Consider the following 25,775-nt stretch of genomic DNA (forward strand, 5'->3'; position numbering starts at 1 on the left):
AAACATTTTATGTTTATTTTTAATTTTACATTTCCATTTCTCTCCGGGAATAATCATTACACATAGTGTTTAACCTGTCCAATGCCCTTAAATGATTCATTAAAGCTTGCTGATTGCCAGCCAGTCCTTTATTGTTTTTAGGGCAGTCCTACTCAGAAAGACTACAAAAGGTGCTTCATACAATGAAATGCTTGTATCTACAATCCCTTTCGTAAAAATATAGAAAAGGAACAGGAAAATATCAAGGTAATAATACCATTTTAAACTGATGTTTGTTCTTTCTATTCTCCTGTTAAAACATCAATAGATTTTTTTGTTATTTGATCTTTTAAGGTGGAGGTGGAACTTTTAGTGAAGACAAAGTGTTTTTTTTATCCACTAAAGGAGTTAGAGAACTAGAAACAATATGCTAAGGCACATCAAAGGGTACCAGTATTAAATACACAATGTTGAACTATCTTCTTCAAAAGACTTGCTAATCAATCTTTGGTTGTAACTGTCCAGCATAGGATATTAAATTGGAGAGGCAAATGTAACATGCAGGCGTTAAGACACAGTAATGTGAAATGTGAGGGTACTTACTGAAGGTCAAAATGTGTTGAAACTCTGTGTAAAACAGTGTTTTGTTTCACTTTTTTAAACCAGAAAATATATTTTTAGGCATTCACTGCTGTACATACAATATCAGAAACCTGAAGCTCAAAGCAAAAGTAAACACTGTCCACATTCCTTACAAAACAGATTTCTGGTGAGCAAAATGCTATCCTGTTGACAAAGGCATCAAGGTACTACTTATCTAGGTCAGTCAGCATGTGATGTGTGCCAAATTGATTAAGATGGATATGATAGAGTAGTGTATTCTCTGGCTACTGAATACCAATGAAAGACTTAACAGACTGAACTGGGCAACTGTACAGATGGACTTGTGAATTCTCATAACTAGAGAAACATCCACAGAATATTTTCTTAGATTTATCATGTCTACAAAAGAGATGGTGAAAGAAGATTTTTTTAATACTTTCTTGGACTATTGTCACTCACACTGGTTTTTAGACATGTCTGGCAAGATCATTATACAGTTTAATACAGCGATTGCTTAAAAGTGGTTTGTCTAATTATTTGAAACAAATGTTGTCTGTATAAATAAGGAATTTGTTCATTCCTTGTAACACATCTCACCATGGCTGAAAAATATTCAGTGATCTGCGTTCAGCACCTTCCTGTATTGTTCCTAAGACTGGGAGGTTTGAGTACAGCAAATTTACCACAACATTTTCCATCACGCTTGAATCACTTATCTTGCTCTGTTAAGAGATGGCTATAGTTAAGAACCTGTTTTTTTCAAACTCCTTATGAAAGTTAATTAAAAGTTGATTTAGCAAAGTACTGTAAATACAGGTCTCACTTTACAGGTGTAAGACCTACTGTATATTTCAACATTTATTACTTTAAATTTTATTAAAATACATAAACAGAATGCAGAAACTAGTCAATATATTTCTAAATATACAACGCTCAAATTCATACTCTGTAAATACTGTACTTTAGAAACTACTGGCATTAGTCTGTACTGTATATAGCCCAAGAGATGTGGTTTGCCAGCTACTGTATATCAGTCTGGAAATAAAAGTAACTTGACTTGTGCTATCATCTTTGGTCTATGATGAAATAGATCTTATCATGGAATGCTCATTGTAGTTTTAGGGAAGGAACTTCGCTTGAATATGTGTTTCCAATATAATGAATTTATAACTGCAATATTTCAGCTTCAGAATGTCTATAGCATTTTTTTTAATACTATAATGAATCTAACATAAAATATGGCAAATGTTTGGCTAATGAGCTCAAGTGAAATAAAAAGAAATCAACTATACCGGTGATAAGACTCAGAAGGTAATATTATGTAAAATCTGAAGGACATAAATAATACCTTCATAACATTTTTAAATAAATTATATACTGTATATCAGATTGGAAAATCACATATACTTTTGATTCCTTTTTAAGTAATTTAAACCTCCAAAAACATAGCAAAAAATAATCTGACCTATTACTGATTATGGACAATGCAATTAAAAAGGCTATTCAATCTTTAGCATTCAACAAGTCACCTAAATGGTTTTCCTCTAGAATTCTACTAACATTTTTGGCAAATGATATCTCCACTGTTGATTAATGTGGTAAAATAAGTAAAAGTAACATCATATTTTCAACTTAATATGACTACATCCCTAATCTCTGTTCTTTTAAAACCTAATAAAACCCAAGATTCTATTTATCTTGGGTTTTAATAATAAGCAAAGCCTTAATAATTCACATAGAATCTATTACACCACTGCTGATCCATCCAGTCCAAACAGCATTAATCACAAACAGGCACGCTGCCTCCTTAATCTCCTTGAGATATCTACATTTAAAAAAATCAGCACAATAATTGTATCATTATATGGAGAAAAGGCATTTAACAGGGTGAATTAAGATTTCTTATCTGCAACTTTCTGAAAAGTTCTGTTTTGGAGAGTCATTTATTCATTGGATAAGGATAATTTGTAACTCACCCAAAGCAGCTGTTATCACTAATGGATTACACCATTTTTGGATTACTTTCACCATGTGCAAAAAAACATGCACATTGCCTTAAAGCCAACCATTAAATGAAAACAAACTCCTAATCAAAATCATGACTGATTTTCAACTTAACAATTTAAGAAGTGCTGGAGTTTATTACTTATAAGTTAAAACATTATAAAGAATCTTCTGAAAAAAATCACCACAGTGTTTTTGTTTTGTGAAAGATTAACCTTATAGTCATATTGAGGTGTGTCTAATTGGGTTTGTGTTACTGGCTTTTTATTTTAGTTTTTGATTTTAAACTGATTTCCACTTCCTTAACATAATTAATATTATTCAGTATAGATTTTTTTGTGAACAAAGCAGGTTTTGTCTCGACAATATATGTACCAGTATAAGAGTAATCCAGACTGAGTTTAACCACTGTCATACTATTTTATCTATATTTGTCTTCTTCCTGTAAATCCTTTTTTAGTGAATCTTTTCACAGCCACATTATCTGGAAAGAGTTGTAATCTGTCAGAGTTGTATTTCATCTACAAATCTCCTAAGAGATTTTTTTTTCTTTTCCTGGCCCAATTTACTTTCCAACATGTTCAAGGGACATTTTGATACCTTTTGGAGAGAAATCAAGACAGTTTGCCTGAAAACAACTTTCTGTAGTTGCTGACTTTGTATACACAAAAGGTGGAAATAAAGGTTGTAGACTATGTCGTCTCCCAGGTGCTGTAAGATGCAAGAGCTACTTATAATTCATACACAGACTTCATATTGACTGAATTCTGCCAGGCGAACGTCGGCGTTGTTATGAACAAATTGTACTGAATTGCAACTTCTATGTTGTGATCGTTCTGATTGTATGATTGGTTACTTGTAGACTGAGGATGTTGCTTCCTAATGGTGTGCTATCAGTGCACTCTTACCAAACAATAAGAAAGTTCTTAGTAATATCTAACCACCCACACCCACCTGTGGTAGAGTAAATTTGGTTCATGCATCAATCCCACTGCAGGGCTGTAGTACAGAAGTTAAGACATGAAACCAACTGGGCTTGTGGTGGGATAGAGGTGCCCGTGGGGGCAGTGATATCCCATTGGCTGGTAAATTGTCTTGGAAATGAAAGTGAACTATTTTGTGGTGCACAAGGTGAAATTGTGGGTCTTTTTCTTTCTTGTGTCTAGCGGGACTTCCCCGCTGGTGAGGTGAGCCACTATATTAATGGCACAAAGGCATTGCTTTCATTATAAGCAGAATATATTGCCTCCTATCTATGCTTTTATTTATTTTTGCAACGCTTGAGAGCTGGCCATTTGACCTAACCCATTTGGTGGTAGTTAAGTGATTCAAGGATCTCATCCAGCCATTTTTCAAAAGTAGCCAGGGCATCAGCTTCAACAACTTGGCTGGTTAGCTTGTTCTATATTCCTACAAACCTTTGGCCTCCTGTTCTCAGTTTTAAAATTTTCACATAGTCTTTTCATTTTTTTCAATGCTTTTGAAGTTTCTAAAAGCTCATATCAGGTCTCCTTGTAACCTTGTCAGTTCAGCACTAAAAAGGTTTAGTTCCTTAGGCCTGAAAGTATAGACATTTCTTTAAATCCTTTAATCATGCATCTGGTTTATACAGTATACTAGTGAATAAGATGACTGACTGCCAATGTAAAGTAAAAGTCCCAGCACAGAAACTTTATTCTGGCTTTCAAAGTCTGGGAGTTTTGTATGGAAATATGCTTAATAGTTGATTTACCATGATGAAATTCAATGATGAGCACAAAAACCCCACAACTGATGTTACAAGAGGTAAGTGCATAAAGATCACTTACTGTAACATGATCCTAATTGTGGAAGGTGATGTTGCTACAGTAGCATTATAAAAGGTGACTTTATGGTAGTGCTACTTTATGCTGCTTGTGTCTGTAAAAAAAAATAGTTTGATCTGTGGGTTTCCAGTCAGTGTGGGAATTGAGCTCCATCTTAACAAAACAGTAAGAAAAGTGGTGAACTGCAGTTCATGTACTATATATTATAGTGTGCTGCTGTTTAAGTGTGTAGAACACAAGACAAAATCATCTCTCATGCTGCAAGTTATCATCAGTAATCATCAACAACAATAGTAAATCATATATTATATAATAGACAATAACAGACATAATATACATAACACTATCACTATCATACAGTATAATAGACATAATAGACAATAACACTATCATTAATAATCTTTATGCAGAAATGTTTATTTTTTATATTACATTGCCAATACCTCTAGATTTTTTTTGCAGCAGCTGACATTTACATTAAAGAAAACTGAGAAATGTGTCCTCAGATCATGTTTCATTTTTGCATTGTGCACTATATACTTAATCTAACATTGGCAACATTGCATATTTTGAGTTATTAGAAAAAGAAGTGCATCATAAACTTGTTTGGTGTTCCTCATGTCCCTTTATTTAAAAAAAATCTGTTGCTGCATCAATTGTACCAGTTTTCTGAAGCAGTTCTTGTTGCTCATCAGAAAGAATAGAAACTTTTACAAAGATCAACCTCATGTTTATTCATAGGCTTGTGGTACAGCACTGCTGTAAGTCCCAGCATTATCTGTGGGCCTCACTCCTGACCTTTTCTGAAGCCTGAAAGGAATTAAGGGCCTCTGTGTATGTTTAACAATGGTAACTGTTTAAGCGTGATCAGAGACTGTAAAAACGTTGTCATGAGACACCTTTGTCTCATGTGTCTCCTAGACCTTTTGGATAAAACATTGGGTATTAGTCTAGCATTGGGTATTAGCAAGCAGCCATATCATCCTGCAACTCACAACTGACAACCCACTGACATTAAGCAGGTGTGAGCCTGGTCAGTACCTGGATGGGAGACTCCTGGGAAAACTAAGGTTGCTGCTGGAAGAGGTGTTAGTGGGGCCAGCAGGGGGCGCTCATCCTACGTCCTGTGTGGGTCCTAATACCCCAATATAGTATTGGGGACTCTATTCTATAAAAAAGGCACCGTCCTTCGGTAAAACCGAGGTCCTGACTCTCTATGGTCATTAAAAATCCCAGGGTGTTTCTCAAAAAGAGTGCTACAAAATCAGAGGTGCTACCCTGATGTCCTGGCCAAATTCCCACCTGCCCTTTATCAATCATGGCCTCCTAATAATCCCCATCTCTGAACTGGCTTCATCGCCCTGTTCTCCTCCCCACTGAGAGCTTGTGTGTGAGGAGAGTACCGGTGCACTATGGCTGCCGTCGCATCATCCAGGTGAGGCTGCACACTGGTGGTGGTGGAGGGGAGTCCCCATCACTTGTAAAGCGCTTGGAGTGGAGTGTCCAGAAAAGCCCTACTGTATATAAGTGTAAGGAATTATTATTAATTATAATTAGTGTAAGAATAATCCAGGAGACAGGTGTGCAACATGGTCCCAGTCCCCCTTTGGCATACAATGTCATTTTCAGAATTAGAATACCTTTGCCATTATTACATAGTTATGACTATGAATGACTTTGTGTTTTTTTCAAACTAGCAGTCAGCAGGTACAGCCTAGTAACGTTAATAAGAATGTGCTCTAACTACTTCTCTTTTTCATATTAGACTTATGGTCTCACAGCTGAGATCTTGCACATCTTGTAAGATCACACACAGTACACATCTTGGTGCCTTTGATAGTATAGTTTGGAATTACATTTTCTTGCCAAATTCACGTCAAGTTTGATTTATGGGTCTCTGTATGCGGAATGTATTTTTTTATCAGTAGTGTGATATTAAGTGACCATCAGTAAAGCTCTGTTGCCTTGCCCTTTTGGTTCCTGACCAGTAAAATATAAAGCTTGGTACAATATGTACAGTATTAAAGGATAATGTGTCTAGCATTTCAAATATTGTCTTAAGGGTGGGAGAAGCTACTCACAGTTCTGGGATATCTCAAACTTTATTAGCTGATCATGGACACAGTTTGTAGGAATTTATAGCCAATCAACACATGGATTTTAGGAAACTATTTGGAAGCATAAAACAATAGGAAATGTTCAAAACTAGAGAAGGAAATTTAGTCCATTTAACTCATGTGGAGCATAAGACGCATATTTTTTTTCAGAAAGACTCTGTTAATATTAAACTTACTTGTGTTATTTTAAGTGTTGTTTAATTGCATTATGTGGCTTTGACTATGACAGAAAGCAAAAGTGATCTTTTGCAACAGCAGTCTATTCTACTATCTACAGTATACTACTATCTATTCTAGTCTATTTCTGGAAATTTCCTTTTTGGTGGTGAATGTGACCTTCTCATACCGCAATCGAAGTGACATTCAAATGAGAAAAATATCATATGCTGATAAGAAATAAGCAATAACACCTTATTACAATGTGGCAATCAAAGAATAGAAAAATGTATATTAATTAAATATAAAATAGAACAATAAATGGAAGGGAGTGGAAAAAAACAAAAGACTAGCGAACTATAGAAGCGACTGCAAAAGGATGAAATAATGGATTGGCTTCACTTTGATTAAGTCATTGAAATCGCACGCATGTGGAGTGAATGAACATTGGGATTCAGGAGATTCTTGAGTCGAAACCTTATACAGCATTTTCTCCAAAAAGATACAGCGATTGCTAATTTAATTGGCTGGCTGAGTCAAAAGGGGAGTAAATAATAAAGTGAGGCGTTCAGCAGAGTGAGATTCTGTCGAATAAAATTGACTGCATTTAGTTCATTGCCATTTGTTATAAAGTCTCTTAATGAGATGTTCCAGCAAGCTGCTTACTGCCCAAATGAAACCATTCTTCTTTTGATAAGTCATTCCGTTTTTTGCAGAGCAATGTGATAATCATGTTTATGCAAGCATTCGGCACATATATCCTTATGAACTCGAAGAGCTTCAGAAATGCCAGCAGGGAAGGACATCCCTGGCAGATTTAGAATGCAGACCTCAGCTTAGCATGTAATAGGATTTAAGGATATGCTGATTCATGCGAGCTCTGAACTCATGACAAACGAATGTGTTTGTCTTTCGGCAGCACTTGCTTTTTACGTCTAAAATCAGACGATTAAAATTAGTATAGCGTAAGCCTGTGAAAGAAAGGTCTAATTCTTCGACAGGCACTGTGTAATGAGAAATACTAGATCCCTTTGCAATGTGAGAATTAAACCATTACAACTGGCATCGTGCCCACATCTGCATCCCTCTGTGGCTGGATGGATTGTAATACTAGTTCCTAAATGGAATATGTGAGCGCAGTTCTGTTGTATGACTGATGCTGTTGACAGAGAGTAAATGGAGATTTCCAAGGGTCAAACAAAAGGAAGATTTCCAGCTGAATAATCATAACACTATATTTTTAAGGTAGAGTTAGTGAGAGTTTGAGATGGTGTAAGAGAGTGGTTCAAATACTCATTTAATCATTTTGATTTTTTTTTCAATGTGTAATTATTATTCTGGAGCAATTAAAAAGAACTGCTTTGCTCCAGCGGAGCAGGTAATATACCTTAAAGTAAAAAAAAATCAACATTCTCCTATATAAAAATGTCTATTTTTAGGGACTCCCTGCAAATAAAAACTACTGCCAGTTGAACTCAGATCAAGGGAATGAAATGGGCAATCATTCCAAAGTGGTTTATCTCAGAGATGGATGCCTGATGCCATTTATTGGGCTAAATTATCCAGTTAAATTGGATATCCAGCAAATTGGTATGTCAAGCCAATTGTTATCAGTATTCCTCCTCCCATTTCTTTTTCAAGGTTTGTTGAAAGGTACTATTTAGTGCTACTGCTACAGTATATAGTGTCACAGTATAGGGGGGAAGGGAATAGAAGGGGTATACTATGGATAAGAAAAAGCTTATACCCCTTACAACTTTGCCATGACAACATTTGTAGTTTTTAGCTAAAGCCTGTAAACTGGAACTACGAGCACAAGGAAGCTGTGGGGATAACAGGCTGCGCTGGGCCGATTTAGTCCAGCTGCTTCCCAGTGTCCCTGAAGGATAGTGTGTAAAAAAGCCCACCAAACACAGCTCCAGGAGACCAGGACCAGTTTGGTGGAAGCATGTATGGGGAAAAGGAAAACTGATAAAGTCAACTGTGAATGGGAAGTGCTTGGTCCTAAGAGAACAGGGAAAAGAGAAGCTAGCAGCCATGTCACCCTACAACTCCCAGCTGGCAGCCCACTGGAGCCCAGCAGGTGTGAGCCTGGCCAGTACCTGGATGGGAGACCTCCTGGGAAAAACTAAGGTTGCTGCTGGAAGAGGTGTTAGTGGGGCCAGCAGGGGGCGCTCACCCCAAGGTTTGTGTGGGTCCTAATGCTTCAGTATAGCGACGGGGACACTGTACTGTAAAAAGGCGCCATCCTTCAGATAAGACGTAAAACCAAGGTTCTGACTCGCTGTGGTCATAAAAGCTGCCAGGGTGTTTCTCGAAAAGAGTAGCGGTGTTACCCTTCTTTTCCATTGGCCTTTACCAATCATGGCCTTCTTATAATCCCCCTCTCTGAACTGGCTTCATCACTCTGGTCTCCTCCCCACTGAGAGCTGGTGTGTGTGGGGAGTGTACTGTTGCATCATCCAGGTGGGGCTGCACACTGGTGGTGGTGGAGGGGATCCCCAGTTCCTGTAAAGAGCTTTCAGGGGAGTGTTCAGAAAAGTGCTATACCCTGTATAAGTGTAAGGCATCATCCTCATCATCATCCTCATTATTATTATTAAAACAATTGACAAAAGTAAACCATTGTTTTAATATCTCAATCCATGGTACAAACATGGTAAAAAACAACCCCCCCAAGACATCACAATTGCTGTACAAAACTTGTTATTTTTCTTTTTTTGAATTTGAAAATGTGCTCGGTGCATGGTAAAAAGTACGGATTTGGTGACAACAGGAGGACAGGCACAGGAGCAATGTCCAGTTTACAGGCCTCTTGCCTGCTGCAGGTATGAGGTTAGTCAGGGACATCCCAACCTTCGACCTCCAAAACTGTGGTGCTCAGGCATTTGATGGCAAAGCTTGGATTCTATCCAGCAACCTCCCAGCTATAGCACAGGGCTCGTCCGAACAATGTCCTCTCTCTGGACATCCACTCTGGTGACTTGAAAGTTACTGTAATATCCAAGCCTCTGAATGTTATCCTCCTATTAAAAGCCTTGTGATTCCTTAACTATAATTCTAAATTCCTCTTCCAATGTGAGTTCTACGCTCGTTTTTTTTATTTTCTTTACTAGCTGTAACAGAATGTGTAAGAACTCATTGCCATTGTTGGAGGGGACTCTGGGGCTGTAATGACTGTGGGGCTGCCTCCTGGGGACACTAAACTGGCTTTTAAGTCAACAACTGTTGTGTACATAGCTTACCTGTAATGAAATAATTAATTGTGTTGGAATGTCAACTTGTTTACAGGCTTTTGGGCTTTTGCATAAAAAGGGTTCTTTAAAGTTCATTAGCTATACAGTAGCTAGACCTGACAGAAAACAGGTAGTGGTATCAACATTGTGAGTGTAATTAATACTTTATGTTTGGATTTTTAGGCTCAGGAATTGGCTTAGCTGCCATGTCTGTAGGCAGGTTTTCTTTTTTTTTCATGTACAGTGTTTTGTTTCATCAATAAAGCCAGGAACTATGCTGGATTGCTTCAGTTCACCAGACTGTGGAGTGTTTGATGTGCAAATGTCCCAACAGCAACACTACTACTCATGGGAATCCTGCACCGCATATAATCTCGTTATTTTTGAATACTGAATTATTCGTATGTGTGCATAACTAAAAAAAAAGCTGCCTGCTGAGCAGTACAAATTACAGTGTGTCACTTAACAGCTAAAATTGTGCCTTGCAGCTCATCATCCATGTTAAAAAAAGGCTCTGTGTTTGATTTAGTGAAAATGCAAACCAAGCAAAATGTACATTTTAGATTAAAAATGACAATGTTAATCTCAATGTTCCTATTCAAAAAACAAATGTGGAGCGTACCAAGAATAATCGTATGCTTTTGCTTCATACAGTAAAATATTAGCTGTTTAAAATGGCATAATGTACTTCAGTTATCTCATTTTAAGGTGTTCAAAGCCTAAAATGCAAAACTAATCTGGTGCACGTATCTCTGTAATACATATTGAGTTTTCCTTTGTTAAAAATATGTAATCGTTCATGGAAATTTCAGATGTTCAGTTAATATTTTCTTAAGGCTACAGATAATTATCAAAGACTGTGTGATTTTTATCTTTGACTTTATAAATCCCTGAAAAATAAGAGTTGTGAGGGTGAAGGAAGGAAGAGGGGAATTTCAACAAGTACTGTTTGACAACATCCAGGTGGCATGGTGGCGCAGTGACTAGTAGTGCTGGTTTGCACAGCTGGGGACCTGGGTTCAGTTTCTGGGGTGCTCTTTGTCTTTAGTTTTTATGTTCTCCATGCGGGGGAGAACATAATTGTGGGTTCATGTGAGTTTTCTCCCAAAACCAACCTCCCAAGTCCCAAAAAATTGATAGATGGGATAATCAGATTCTTGGAAATGTGGTCCTGATGTGTGTGGACAGTATCTGTGGGTGCTCTGCAATGGACTGGCATCCCATCCAGGGTGTATCCTGCGTTGTGCCTGTTGCCTGCCAACTCCACTGTGACCTTGAATTGGAAGATGCTGTAAGAAAATTGCTGAATGGGTGACAACAATTTCCTATGGAGCAAAATTACATTTGAGAGATCTTAACCCTCCCCAGTACTTTTTAGACAACACTACAGTTGAACAGCGTGCTCTGCTGCTGATTGGATTCTTTCCCAGAAATGAACAAAATGATACTGTAGATCATGGGGAATAAAAGCTTTAATTAGCAAGCATGTTTCATGTAGAACACAAACATAGTTTTTGCTTTTGTATTTTAAAGAAATGTTTGATAGTCAACTTTATCGAAAACGATTAATTCACCCGTACAGTTTCAAAAAGTGGTCATCACATAAAGTCTTGAAGTGGCCTAGACTCTTTCCCAGGCAGTTGTTGTGGAACAAAAAATGCCTGCTCATCTCTAGACATGGCAGTGCTTTAGAGTTTGAATGTGGATCATTATGAATTGCTGAGGTGGTTCTTTTAAATGTGATGTTTTGTCTAACCTAAGATACGATATTTTTGCTACATAATATCAGAATTATTCTGAAACTGAAACATCCTGGCCCCATTTATGATCCATGTTTAGAGTGAAATGAAAAGCTCTCAGCGAATACAAAATATTTAGAAACACAATGTTTCCCTACTGGTAAACATCGCATTTTTTGGGAAGAGTGAATACTTCAGATTTCATGTACTGTAGAACTGATATTGTCTGCTTATTTTAGAAATATACCAGCTCTGTCTAGTAATGTATGGTTGTGTTTCAGTTTTTTATGTGGCTTAGGTATGAACCCAGCCCTTTTAATGTGTAAAGCTTGAAGAGACTATTAAAATTGCTACTGTGTCCTGAGCTGGAAACGGTTAATTGTGTGATACAGCATGTTCTGTTACACATTCCAGTCTTTGTTGTCTAGTGCACAAGTAAGTGACTATTAAACTGAAATGTTTTGTGTGACTGTTTAATTTGGATACTGGTTTTCCCTCTTCAGTAGTTATTTTGAAGCACATACAATAGAGCAGAGTCAGCTGTTAAACTGTGTGTAAAATGACTATGAACCAGAATCACAGAGTGTGAAGTCTGTAGAAGGGGTCTGGAATAAATGAAATTGTGGGAGAAAATCAGCAAACTGTTATGATACGAATACATTTTCTAGATAATTTGACAGTTAAATGAGCTCAACAGTGCCACCTGGTGGCATTCCAAACTTCAGTGTTTCAGGGTGTTTCCACTGTTGAAGGATTAAGTGTAGGGATTCCTAATTCTGGTCCTCAAGGTCCAGAATCCATCAGATTTTTGTAAAGTCTTTTAAGTCTTCTTAAGTTACAAGCGGCTTCACCAGGGAGGAATGTCAAATTGATCCACTTAAGGATAACTGTTTCAATGTATCCCTTCTCCACAACCCTGAGCTGTTGAGAGTATAAAGTAACATACTGTAGATAGGTGTAGAAAACAGCTGAATTCCAAATCATGTGATCCAGACTTCAGAACCCCTGGTGTGGTGTACAGTACAGTATATATATATTGATAATTTTGTCAAGGCAGCCCCAATAAGATTTTTTTGTGTATAGTGATCAGATTGTGGCTTAATAAAATAATTCTGCAGTGAAGGATTTTGTCTCCTTTTCTCTACAATTTATTTACTCTTCTGTTATCTTTGTCAGCCCAGAACAATGACAATATACTGTATCTCGCATTTCTCTTGTTCTTATTATTGTGAAAAATGTTGATAATTCTATCTGCTTTATATAGTATATTGGTTTTGTTTTTGTCTTACCTGTTGAGGATCCACACTTTTGTACTTGTGTGTCTGTCTGGTAGAGTATTAGAGTATTAAGCCTGGCACTTATGGTATTGCAGGCTAGTCCTGTGGAGTTTTGTTATACTGTACAGCCTCAGTGGTTCAATGCTTGTCGTTTTTAAACTGCTAGTAGCAAATTTCTTGGAGAAACTGCAGTATGTTTGTGTTTAATGCTTGTCTTTTTGTTTCAGAGATATTGTTCTTGCTCAGACCAGTTTTAGTAAACAGACTCTTCTTGCACCATTTCTTTGTCTGGCCTATATTTTTTATAACATCTGTGAGAATCCATGAACTTACTGCCAAATGATTTAGCCATAGACACATTCTCCCAGAAGTAATTGGAGTATGAATGTTTCTGTTAGTGTTCCTAAAGTAATAGCACCATTTTGCAGAAAGTGGCTCACCTACATTTTCCCATATGTTTCGAATGGTGAAACTATTATTTCTCACTTTTTTGTCTGTTCTGCTTTTCATTTGGGCTGATAGTGGGTGCTATGTATGTTCAGGCAGTTCCAATGTTTTTGATCATATTATTTTTATAGTAGGGGTGAATGCATTTTCGCTTTGTACTGTACTGTATGTACAGGTAGGTTTGGGAGATTACCAGATTACCACAGTTTGCGCAATGCTAGATATTATGAACTTCCTAGTCATTATCTGATTGTTTAAAAACCTACGTATTAAAAGATCATAATCATTAGTAACTGGCTCTTGGTCTGAAAAGGTGTCCGCACAGAATGACTGCTGTGTCATTTCTTTCCCTTAATGAAGGTAATGAGAGGGCAAAGAAGGGCTTTGTTAAAGTACATTTTAAGATGAGCACCCCCAATAATTTTGAAAAGATGACGCCTTTGGCTGTGCATCATCCAAGAGAGTACTTCACTTCAATGATGAATGAAGTGGGTTCCCTCCTAGCTGTGAAGTACTTTGATATCCTCTGGGAAAATTGCCACTGTATGTAAATGCAAGGACTTTAATTATTATTAATGATACTGATACCCATCTTTTCAAACTGCCCCAAAGTATTCACAATGGGATTTTCTATTAGACTAATAGCTATGTTTCAACTGTATGATCTGAAGAAGGCTTCACAGCTGAGACATTGTATGTTTTTCCTTTTTTCGGCACACAATTAACCTCTTAGTTGTTCCTTTGAAACCCGAGCACGGACACAGCTCCCCACTCCAAACTCTGATAAAAATGTTGATATTATTTGCTTTAATGTATTATGTACCATCTTATAACACCGTGTCATTTATAAAGTCGTGTATAATTTTGGTCACTGGGATATGAAGAGTGTATTGTTGCTCTGTAATCAGTCGAAAGTGTGACCAGATACCTTACCAGGCGCTTCTCTGTCAGGATATGACTGAATCTATTAGTCTTGAACAGGGAAGACTAAGGTGACCTGAGGTAACACAAAAGTGTAACATGAAACGGAGGACACAAATGAAAAGCACAAGAAGGTCCAGTTTGAACAGGGGTGTTGGAAAGAGTTTGTTCTCCGACTTCAGAGAACTTCACTTGGAGCAAATACAGCAGCTTAAACCTAAACTAAGTCAGAAACAAAGAATGTAGTTCTGAAAAGCATTTTCCGTTAATTTGACTGTTTTTAATTACACATAAAATAATCCTTGAGGAGATGTAATGTTGCACCACATCAACCCTTTTATGCCACACTTTTTCATTGCACACTCTATTTCGGTAATTATTGTTTGGACTAAACATGTGCAGTACTGCAGTTAAACAGGTCATGCTTTCATACCTTGTAGAGTTCCGTATTTACCAGACTACTGTTGACTATTTACCGACTACTATTGATTACTTCTATTATAGCTCACTATTTGATCGGTGATCAATAGAATTTGAAAGAAAAACCAAACACTTCAGAGACTACGGAGTAAAGTGAAGAATAAGGATATAGTGTACTGTAATGATATAAATGGAAGCTGTCTGAAATTATCCTGGTATAGCAATCATTCCCAAGTGACAGTATCACACATCTACAGTTCATGACCTGAATGGGTATGATGTTAATTCATTTGAGTTCTGAATAATTAATTTTCCAGATGGCTTAGTTTTATTAATGTGGTCTGCAGTTAGTGATATATAAAATACTGGGAAAATACAGTTTGAATCACTGTTCTGTGTAAACAGCTGGTAGTAATTCTGCAGCCTCACTTGTATTTGATTATACAGATTGAATATAACTAGTTTCATAGAAACTTTTATATACAGTATAAATAAGACAATATCAATAAAAGATCCTCATCCATCGATGCTTGGTTTTAAATGTTTGCAAGCCTTTTATGCTGAAATTCTCAAGTAGATAGATCACAGCAGAAACTGGCTTAATCATATAAAACATTCATTTCTTTCTGTGTGCCTTGCATGTACTGTACAGTATCTGGGCTGTTCAAGGAACAACTTTCATTAACAAGCACAATATTACACTTAATGGAAGCCTATGAAATTACTGCTGCAAATATGTTGAGCCTCATACTTTGGTACCATTTTCTTTCACCTTCTTTTATACTGAGTTTCCTGATTGTTTTGCGATTTTTAGGCAATCTGAGAGTGCTTTTTTGAATTATTTTGGAACCCCTCTCTTTTTCTTGAGCTGGCAGACTCGTGGAAATCCACTTCTTTGTTTTTATTAACTGTGCTCTTTTTTGACTTGGCACTAGTTGCATTTCTTACTTTTCTCGTCTGTCCTGTGCCCCCCCCACATGCCCCAGGTTTATTGTTCTCACAGGGCTACACAGATCTACAGAGTAAAGGCAGTGATGTGAAGCTGGTGGTCCAGTTTGAGCCCTTGATTTCTATGCTGTTTCTAGCAAGACCTTCGATAAACCCACTTTGTATGCCATTTATTACCTTTACAAAACAATCAAAGTCCATTTATTCCCTCCTTCTGTTGAAATGTGGGGTAAAAAGCAATAGATCTTGTTGTCAAATGTCTGATTCCTGGTGGAATCTGTGCCATCGGTGATGTCTTAGACTCTTGTTGTGCATGATGGCCTTATTTATTTTGTTTTACGGTGGCTTGATTTGCAGATGTTTTTAAGCAAATTAATTGCTTTCATTCAGCCTTCTGGGGTGGTCAGGGAACCCATTTTTTTCTGGGGTACCTCTTCCACATGAGTAGCATCACATTTAACAAGGAGAACAGAACATCATAAAAGGGTCGGGCAATTTTAAATTGAAGCCAAATGTTGAAGGCATGGTGATGTGAACTGTTTACATACAGTATGTATTTACTTTTGGGATTACTGTTTTTTAATTAAATTACAGTTTTATTTTTCTGTTAGACTGTGAAAGAACAACAGTGGAATATAAAACAAATAAATACAATGATACAGTACACAGCCAAACATGTTCAGTTGCATGAAAACAAGGTTTAAGGAAATAATCCCCTAACATAGTCAAATTGAAAAATTGATTTTAGAAATCATGGACTGGCAGCAGAGATAAGGGATACTTCTGAGAGGCTAAGACAGCAGTTCTTACTCCTTTAGTATGATATAAAAAAGAAATGACACTAAAAAAGAAAGTTAGAGGTTGATGGAAATTCCTCTCCAGGAGTTTGTTGGCAGCTTCCTGAATGCTGACAAGGCAGAACGTAAATCCTGATAAATATAAAAAAAGCTGTGAGATATAGCATAATCTGAACCCATAGATGTACTTTAGGTATTCATGTTATAAACGCTATAATGTGTGTTCATAAGGGATTATATGGAACACACACAGCTTTATGTGAGAAGCAGCTATTTTGCAATTTCTGGAAAACAAAAATGATCTAAGACCACACAGATATACATGTTCTTTACTAGATTCAGTGCTCAGCTGCTATTGTGTTTATTGAATGGCTCATTTATTAAATTGGAAAGGCAGTTTGATGTGATTAGGGTTAGTTCTGATGTGGAAAGGGAGACACCTGGGAACAGAAGCTATGTGAATGTGGCAGTAAAGGTACTTTGCTAAAGCTCAAGGTTTAACACCAGAGTCAAAATTGCAACAGTCCATTTTCTTAATGAGGACTGACAGAGCAGACGTTTTACAGTTTTAATCAGTAGCTAATCTACCTGAAGCCTCCCTATGGTACATTATCACTTTTTTTGTGAATACTCATTTATCCTTATGTCTTTGACATAATCTCTCCACCAAACATCTATTGCCTTCGATTCAAAATGTTAATTGAATAATTGCAGTGTGTTAGAAGTAAAGAAATGAATAGATATGTACGTATTTTCAGTACAAAAACTTAGCTATGTGTTATAAGTAGTACTTACAGTATATAAGTATAATAACAGAAACCTAGTTAAAACATGAAAAACTGATATTGTGACTTTTCTGTCCTTCTCTTTGCAAAAGACATGGACTACACTAGAGCTCATGTCTTTCAAATATGGTATAAGAAGCCCCATTTATCAATGCCTTTGTACAAAAGTGCAGTTTGGGACATTTATGTTTGTCTATGTGTTTGTGTATAGAAAAGAAGGTTTATTAGATATAAAACCAGAGCAACTCAAACAAATAAAATTACAAATATGAAACATTGTTAGAGGCTTTAGAGTTTGTAAAATACTGAAGCTGAACTTGATCTAACATGAAAGTTCAAATTTACATTATGCACTTAACTTTTAATTATAATTAAAGACATTATGTATACTACATTATGGAAACATGCAAAGCAATTTTATGAGAAGTTTCAAGCCTGGCAAACATCAAATCTTCATCCCTCCTGTATTCATGTGGTGAGCTTAATACTTGCATAAAGGTGATGGGATGAGGTTATAATTGTATCCAGGTACCAGGCTGCAGAGGATGTCAAAATTTAGATTAATTATCGTTAGTCATTTCCTTATTGTAAATAGGTACAGTTCCATCTCGCTGTTATAAATCATAACATATACTGTATATATATATTTTATAGGTCTTGTTTCAGTAACTTGTTTGTAAACATTTGTACATGTATTTTGCATGTATTTACTTGGAAAAAAAGGTTAAAAAGCTTGATTCTACTGACACTGTATATGGCTGGCAAAGTGCTTCATCACCTTTCCTAAAATTAAACTCTGCAGTGATGACAGACTACCTAATCAAGACTAATGATTTATAAAAGGACTTCCTACCTAGAAGGATTATTATGGATCTTGATTTGCTTGAATGGGGCAATAAGTACTGATTTAAAAATAGCCTCAGTCTCATTAACATGCAGAGTGGCAAGGATGAGTTAGAGCAGCTTACACCTAGTTTTAATGAGTCTCTGGAGAACTCGCCTCTACAATTCGCTGTGCTTATTATGAGTGTCTCTGTCCTGCAAGCTTGATTGGCCCACACAGGTGAAAAGATTTGTGCTCTTTGTGCCAGGCCCATGTTCTCAAGCGCTTTTCTCCTGCTTTCTTCTTCAACAGATGTTGCAACTCCGCACCCAGACAAAAAGTCCATCATCATGTATGTCACCTCACTCTTCCAAGTCCTGCCCCAGCAAGTAACCATTGAAGCCATCCAAGAAGTTGAAACACTGCCCCGGCACACAAAGGTCACTCAGGAGGAACATATTCAGATCCAGCATCAGCATGAACAGCGCTATTCCCAGCAGGTGAGGCTTCCTTTTTCATGTTAGCAGTTATTGGAAAAAAAAAGTATACTTTTTCCCCACTGATTTAAAATGGACAACATTATTCCCCCTCGCCGTAGTCAGAATCCCATACAGGTATGGAAAAGAGATCTGCCCTACAATGCTTGGCACTAGCAGCTATTACTGTTCTGTGCTTCATTCTGTCCTCTGCGTGATAATTCTGTGGAAATGGGCTTTAAAACACGGATTAGGCTAACCATTTTTGTCACGTATTTGTTCACAATCTGCATAGGAGTAAAAAAAACAAGTCTTTCTGCAGCTTGGAAAATGTTTTCAGCAAGTGGCGTGAGGCACGGCTTGCACCACAACATGTTGATTCTTGTGCCACTCAGCTCTGTTCTTTCTAACGGTGTGACAGTGCTTTGTGAAACAAAAAAAGGGCACAGAGATGTACTGTATTCAAATGAATCGTTTCAGTTTTTTATGAATACCGGAAGAACAGCGTTTATAGTGTCTAGCAAGGCTTCATTTGCTTTACTGGCTACTGCACGTGATGTAGCTTACACTTGGAAAATGTATATATAAATATTGAACAAGTTTGCCAAAGGATTAATGAATTAGAGCAATTAAACGATGAGGCTGAGGCATGGATGAAAGAATAGAAAGAAAGGTGTATTTTGAAACGAAAGCAATATACTGTAGTTTAACATGTACAGTACATGCATATAACTTCATAAAGTACAATACAGTTCCCAGCAGTTGAGAAATATACTGTACAGGCTTGTCTATCTTTAGTATATCAGGGTCCTGGCATTTGGGTTATGCAGACAGTACTGTATGTTACTGTATGTGACCTTACTATTTTACTGTGATTCCACTTTCCGCCTTCAATATAAAGATTAGGACCCTCAGCTAGCTGGCCAGTGGGTCCTTATGCAAATACCCAATTAATTCATACTGAATATTAATTAGCCTGAATTTTATTTTATTCAGCCAGTTGAGCAAGTCTGTGCATGCAAATTGTGCTAGATTTATAAAGCACGCAACAATTGTACTCTATGTAATGGGAGTAAAACAATAATTTTCTGGTTTATGACGGCTACCAAATGCAGTATATGAGCTCATTTAATAAATGTACCATTTGTGCAGTAAATTAGGAATCTTAAATGAAGCTGAACATGACACAAATTCAAAAGATGCCATCTCTTCTTTAAGTATTAAAGTAGTAGTATTTTTTGTAAGGGAACAAGTAAAGGTTTATTCCATGATGAAAAGAGAAGAAAAGACACACAACATTTCGGTTGTGGAGCCTTCTTCGGGTAATATTTTATATTTCCGTATTTAAGCTTCTAAATCTAGAAAGTGGAAAGTCATACTGTCTTGGTGCTTAAATATACTGTACGTAGCACAGCCTCATTGATGTAGATCAATAGTTTATTCAGAATGAAAACATAAGGTCAGCAAGTTTTGATTTTGTCTTCTGTGTTTGTTGTCTGATACTGTACATTACAGCAGTGTCACCCGCTGACTGTCACTGTAGTGTTGCCTTTGTAAATTGTAAGATACAGTATGCAACACTTTGCAGACTTTAATATAATGTTTGCAAGAGTGCAAATGCAGGAGGTCTCTTTGAGCCTTGGTGATTCTGGGAATATATTTCCGAATAAACCAGAGAAAGCAGTCAGTTCCTGCGGCTTCAAGCCAGACTGATTGAAATCCAGTCTTTGGAGAAGATGAGTTTGTGTTGCTGTCTGTACTTTAAAAATCTGATTCATAATAGTCTTTTATTCAGCCATTGTTTTTTGTGAGTTTAATTAACTTTGTGTTGTACTGTATATTTTATTATCACTATCATCGTCACTGTTCAAATAATTACTTTTGTAAGGTACTCTATGCATAATTAAATTGAATGCAGCATGAATAATAACCACATATCTTGCTCAAACTCAACATTTGCACTGTATGATTGTTTTGCTGTTTTTTGCAGCGATTATATGTTAGCATTTAAAAATTTATTAAACTGTCATTTAAAACTTACTGTATGTACTAACCACCATCAAAAGCAGCAATTTGATCTGCATTAAATTCACAATGTTATCAGAAAAGATCTAATACTGTACGTTCATAGCGCATGCACTAACATTTTATTCAACAGACATGATGCAGGTGAAGGGCAGCACGGAGCTGCAGTGGTCAGCATTGCTGTCTCACAGCCCTGGGGCTCTGAGTTCACTTCTGGACTTGGGACGCTGTCTGTGTGGAGTTTGTATGTTCTCACCGTGTTTGTTTGGGTTTCCTCTGGGGGCTAAAGTTTCCTCCCACAGTCCAAAAACACATAGAGTGTATCCTGCCTTGCACCTGTTGCTGGCCAGGACAGACTCCAGCTCTTAAAAAATGGATGGATAGAGAAGGGTGAATCCATTATAGTGATTAAAACAGGGTTGAGCAGTGTTGAAGAGCCAGGGATCTCCTGTGATAAGAAAGTCACAATATAGTAGTATCTGTTGCCACCACTTGAAACATCACACGCAACTCACTGGCGCTATAGGCTTTGCAGCAGGTTGCAGATGCTTGTCTCATTTTTTGGGGGGTCCGTGAGCCCAGGACACCACACATCATCGCAGCTCAAACCATAAATGTTCAACGGCGCTCGAGTCTGGCAGTTGGAGCCTCCATAGCATGAAGTTCACATTCTCAAGAAAGCTGTGCAACAAAGAACTGCAACTTGTCCCACTGAAATAATCTCGTGTCGGGAACAGCACACAGAGAGAGCGGCAAGGGAGGTCTTAGGAAATGATCAATGTAGAACTGCCATCAGTCACTGTAAGTGGCTTTCTGTAGCGACTAGACTTTCCTGCCCAGATCACACTTGGGCCTTCTCATCAATTGGTCTAATACAACAGTAAGCTTATCATTCTGCACATCTGCACCTCACTCATTAATGTCCATTAAGTTGGTCTGTACAAAACCTTGATTAATTGCTAAAGACTACTTGGCTCCACTTCTGTTGCATCTGCTTGAGGTGTTACTCTTTCTGTACATAGAAATGACAAAAAGGTGTTCTCTTGATAAAAGCGTCATATTGATTTTCACCAGGCCTCACATCTAACAGATTACATCACCTCATTCTCTGTGTCCTATCAACTCTGTCACCATTCAGTGCTTATACAGTAGTCACTCAAGTGTACCACAGTCAGTTATAAATGATCTATTCATTAAAATGATGGCAAAAACTAATCAATATCCAAAATCCATTTTTTTCTGGAAACATACAAACATTAAAAGAAGATTCTTTTGATGCTCACGGTATTTTATAGATTTATATTTGTAAGCGTAAAGTACTGTACAGTACATCTTATTCTGAAGGGTGTGTGAGCTTTAAGAAATTGAATTGTCTTAGTATGGACTGTGTTAAATGTTAAAAATCCATCAGCTGGTCAATTTTGTATCCTGTTCCTATGCTGAGTCCTGTGTATTCTTAAGAGCTTTACAGATTCTCTTGGCTTCTGGCAAGTAGCTGTTTACTTTATCCCGAGCTACATGACTTTGTGCATTCTTTTCCTTCTTTAATGTCCTGGATGATACTTTCTTGTTCTTGTCATCAGGTTTATCAATGCCTTGCCTGTTCTTTTTTTCCTTTTCCTCTTTCTTGTCCTTCTTCTTCCGATCTTTGCTTCCTAGATCACAGTCAGTGTTGCACAGGGCCATGTGCGCACCCCCTCTCCCTCTCCTAAGCCGCGCTACAAAAGCTATGCCTACACACAAGCTGCTTATGTCCAGTCACCTGACCAAAAGAGGCGGCGGTGTACTGCCCAGGTCTGTCTTTTTCATTGTTGTGTTTCTGCTTTCTCTTTCCTGTAGGTGGCTGTTTTAAATTGAATACAATTAAAATCTATTTACTTTCATCATAATTTCATAAAATACATTTAACATTTACTTTCTTTATAATATTTAATTCTTAAGTTTTAGAAATGACATCTTGACTTGCCATGAGCATTGTGTGGATTTAACAAGTGACTGTCACTTTACCTTAAGAAGCTTTGCAGTAAATGTAAAACTCTGGACCAACTGACTAATCCTAACTCGTCCTTTGAACCCGGTGAGCACATTATTGCTGTAAGTCAGGTGCAATGATGTGTTTTTGCTTCTTTTTTTTGTCAGTTTTAACACTCTTGAAAATCCTGGTGTGTGCTGCCACCCCAAAAATTTCATATTACCCTGTGAGACCTGTTACACATACTGCTTCAAAGCTGTGGAATTACATTATTATCAGCACAAATGCAGTCTCGTTCTGCCAAGGGGAACAAAACCAAAAATCTGAAGAGTCTGTGGAAGGAAATCTGCTCTATTTGTGCCAAAATTAACTCTCCTAGTTGTCTCTTGATTAACCTTTTATTCAAGAAACCTGACCAGCTAACTTTTGAAGCATTCTGAAACCTGTAAAAATTAAATGCTTCTGCTTGCGGCATGATATACTGTACGTAGCGCTCCTAATGATAATAAGAATATCCAGCCCTTGAAGTTCGCTGGATATGTGCTGAATCATTCCAGTGCCATTCAGTCATGTTTAAGCTGTATTCCATTTTGAAGGAGCTAATTTTGATTGAAAAACCTTTCCTTTTCTCAGCCCCAGGGGATGCAAAATCCTGACATTCATGGAAATGAGATTTTGTATCTGACTGGATTGTTCATGTATTAATAGTCAGTTGAATGCTAAATATTCATGCCCCTCACAAGAGTAAAATTTTACAATCAACCATTTTTTTCTTCTGTGAATTGGGAACAAACAGACTTCTTTTCATCAGAGATCAGCACTGAGATAAATTGTAAAAAGGTCATTGCACAAGAAATGATTGAAAGTGGCAGTTCATAAGATTGACATGTATTTTGTATTTTCATCTTCTCAGGATAAGTCCTTTAATATTCATAAACGGTTATTGTTAATATAGCTCCACTTTCCATTGACAGTCTCAATGAGGCATAGATTGTTCTCAAATCTATGAAGAAAGCCTGAGGGTTTTTCAGCAAAGTTGATAGGTTATGTCCCATTTTGTATTTTATAATTAAAATCCTAAAATGTGTCCTGGCTAGAGCACAATTGGATTCTAGGAGTTGTCTCAACATGTCCAATTACATGATGACAATGTAGATATGTCCATAGGCTCAATACAGTAGGTCTTTATACATTGGTACAATACTTTGGTCTTTTTTTGTATGTACTGTACAGAACAATAATATATTGTGTATTTTTAGAATCTGAAGCTGTGTTTTTTTTATACATTCTGGTGAATAATTAGAAAAACATCATAACTGACGTGATATATAAAAAAAAACAGATAATTAATTTTCTTTTAATCCTTTGCAGTTTGGTATTACACTCCAATTACTGTGACGGTTTCTCTGGTTTATTTTCACATACTGTAGATTTCATTTAACAATGCATTGTCACAGCATTAGATTTTGCATGATTATGTCATTTTTGTTAGTTTTTAAGAAATAGGCTGAATATAATAGTTGCTCCTCCTCTTAGTGCATTGGTTTGGCTGAGTGTGTTTGGATTGCAGTTTCTAGTAATAAAAATAATAATAATAATTGATTACACTTATACAGCGCTTTTCTGCACATTCCACTCAAAGCGCTTTACAGGTAATGGGGACTCCCCTCCACCACCACCAATGTGCAGCATCCACCTGGATGATGCAACGGCAGCCATAGTGCGCCAGAACGCTCACCACACATCAGCTATCAGTGGGGAGGAGAGCAGAGTAATGTAGCCAATTCATAGAGGGGGATTATTAGGAGGCCATGATTGGTAAGGACCAATGGGAAATTTGGCCAGGACACCGGGGTTACACCCCTACTCTTTTCGAGAAGCGCCCTGTGATTTTTAATGACCACAGAGAGTCAGGACCTCGGTTTTACATCTCATCCAAAGGACGGCGCCTGTTTACAGTATAGTGTCCCTGTCACTATACTGGGGCATTAGGACCCACATGGACCGCAGGGTGAGCACCCCCTGCTGGCCCCACTAACACCTCTTCCAGCAGCAACCTTAGTTTTTCCCAGGAGGTCTCCCATCAGGTACTGACCAGGCTCACACCTGCTGAGCTTCAGTGGGTTGCCAGTTGTGAGTTGCAGGGTGATATGGCTGCTGGTAGTTCACTTAAAACACTATCTTTTAGAATCATAGTTTGAAAAGTTACACGTACCGTAGCAAACTTCAACAAAGTAGTTCAGTCAGTTGAGAATTTGTTGCAAAGCTAATGATGTCGGTACCGCTTGCTTTTTCTGTTTTAATTTTACTATTCATATAGTAAAAAAATGAAAAAAATACACACTGGCATCATTGCGCTTATTCGGTAATTCACCTGTTACTAAGTGCGTAGGTCTTCCTACACTACAACAGAATAGGGTTTGTAGATTATTAACTGCTGTGTTTGACTATACTAACAGGTGCTATGTTACACTGAATAAATCTGATACAATCAGGAAACCATCAATGCGGATGCAAAGTACCAAGACCACTGCCCATAGGATACAGTGCCAAACTAGGAGATAAATTTGTCCAAAGAAAAACATTTTTATTTAGGTACAGTACGTTTTATGTTACGTAAGTTTTCAAATCTGTTTTTTTTCCCTCTTCCTGATTAATTTGTGGGTGTTCTGGCTGCTGTAGTAAATTTACAGTTTTCTCAGCCCAGCTGCCTCCTTTTTTTTAAAATGACTTATCCATAGTGTTGGAGGTATTCTGTGCTATTGATTCGTTAATGTAGTGAGACAGCCTGAACATTCTCCTAATTGTTGAACACCCACTCAATTTCCTGCTCTGCAGCCAGCAGAAGCCCCCGAAGACAAGTCGGCTAGCAGCCCGCTGATGGAGGCTGAGGGACACCTGGACAGCTACCAGAGCTCACTGGAGGAGGTGCTGACGTGGCTGCTGTCAGCCGAGGATGCGCTGCAGTCTCAGGGCGACATCTCCGGCGATGTGGAGGAGGTCAAGGAGCAGTTTCACACACATGAGGTGAGAGAGGAGAGGACAGACAGAGAGTGCAAGTTTCTTAACGAACCACATGGGGCACTTTCCTGTCCCACAATAATGAGAAAGGGCTTGGGCTTTCTCCATAAAGAACAAGGACAGAAAACCATTACACTAACGTCTAAACGTGTTTTATTTGGTCCTTACCTTGTACATAATATAAATCCTTTAAAATAATTTTAAGGTCACGTTTAATATCTTAT

The 25,775-nt window shown here is 37.5% G+C and overlaps 1 protein-coding gene across 14 annotated transcripts in view; it reads left to right on the forward strand.

Annotated features, from left to right (window-relative positions):
* dmd (dystrophin) overlaps window positions 1-25,775 on the forward strand; it is a 726,399-nt gene that overhangs the window by 224,768 nt on the left and 475,856 nt on the right. For 13 of the 14 annotated variants that reach the window (XM_015364174.2, XM_015364177.2, XM_015364182.2 and 10 more), the window contains exons 8-10: window positions 18,370-18,557; window positions 22,218-22,352; window positions 25,369-25,557. In XM_015364174.2, the coding sequence (XP_015219660.1) occupies window positions 18,370-18,557; window positions 22,218-22,352; window positions 25,369-25,557 (512 nt within the window). The remainder of the gene's footprint in view (window positions 1-18,369; window positions 18,558-22,217; window positions 22,353-25,368; window positions 25,558-25,775) is intronic. The other variant, XM_015364184.2, reaches the window with a different exon arrangement.

Source organism: Lepisosteus oculatus, chromosome 15, assembly GCF_040954835.1.
Source record: "Lepisosteus oculatus isolate fLepOcu1 chromosome 15, fLepOcu1.hap2, whole genome shotgun sequence".
NCBI classification, from domain to species: Eukaryota; Metazoa; Chordata; class Actinopteri; order Semionotiformes; family Lepisosteidae; genus Lepisosteus; species Lepisosteus oculatus.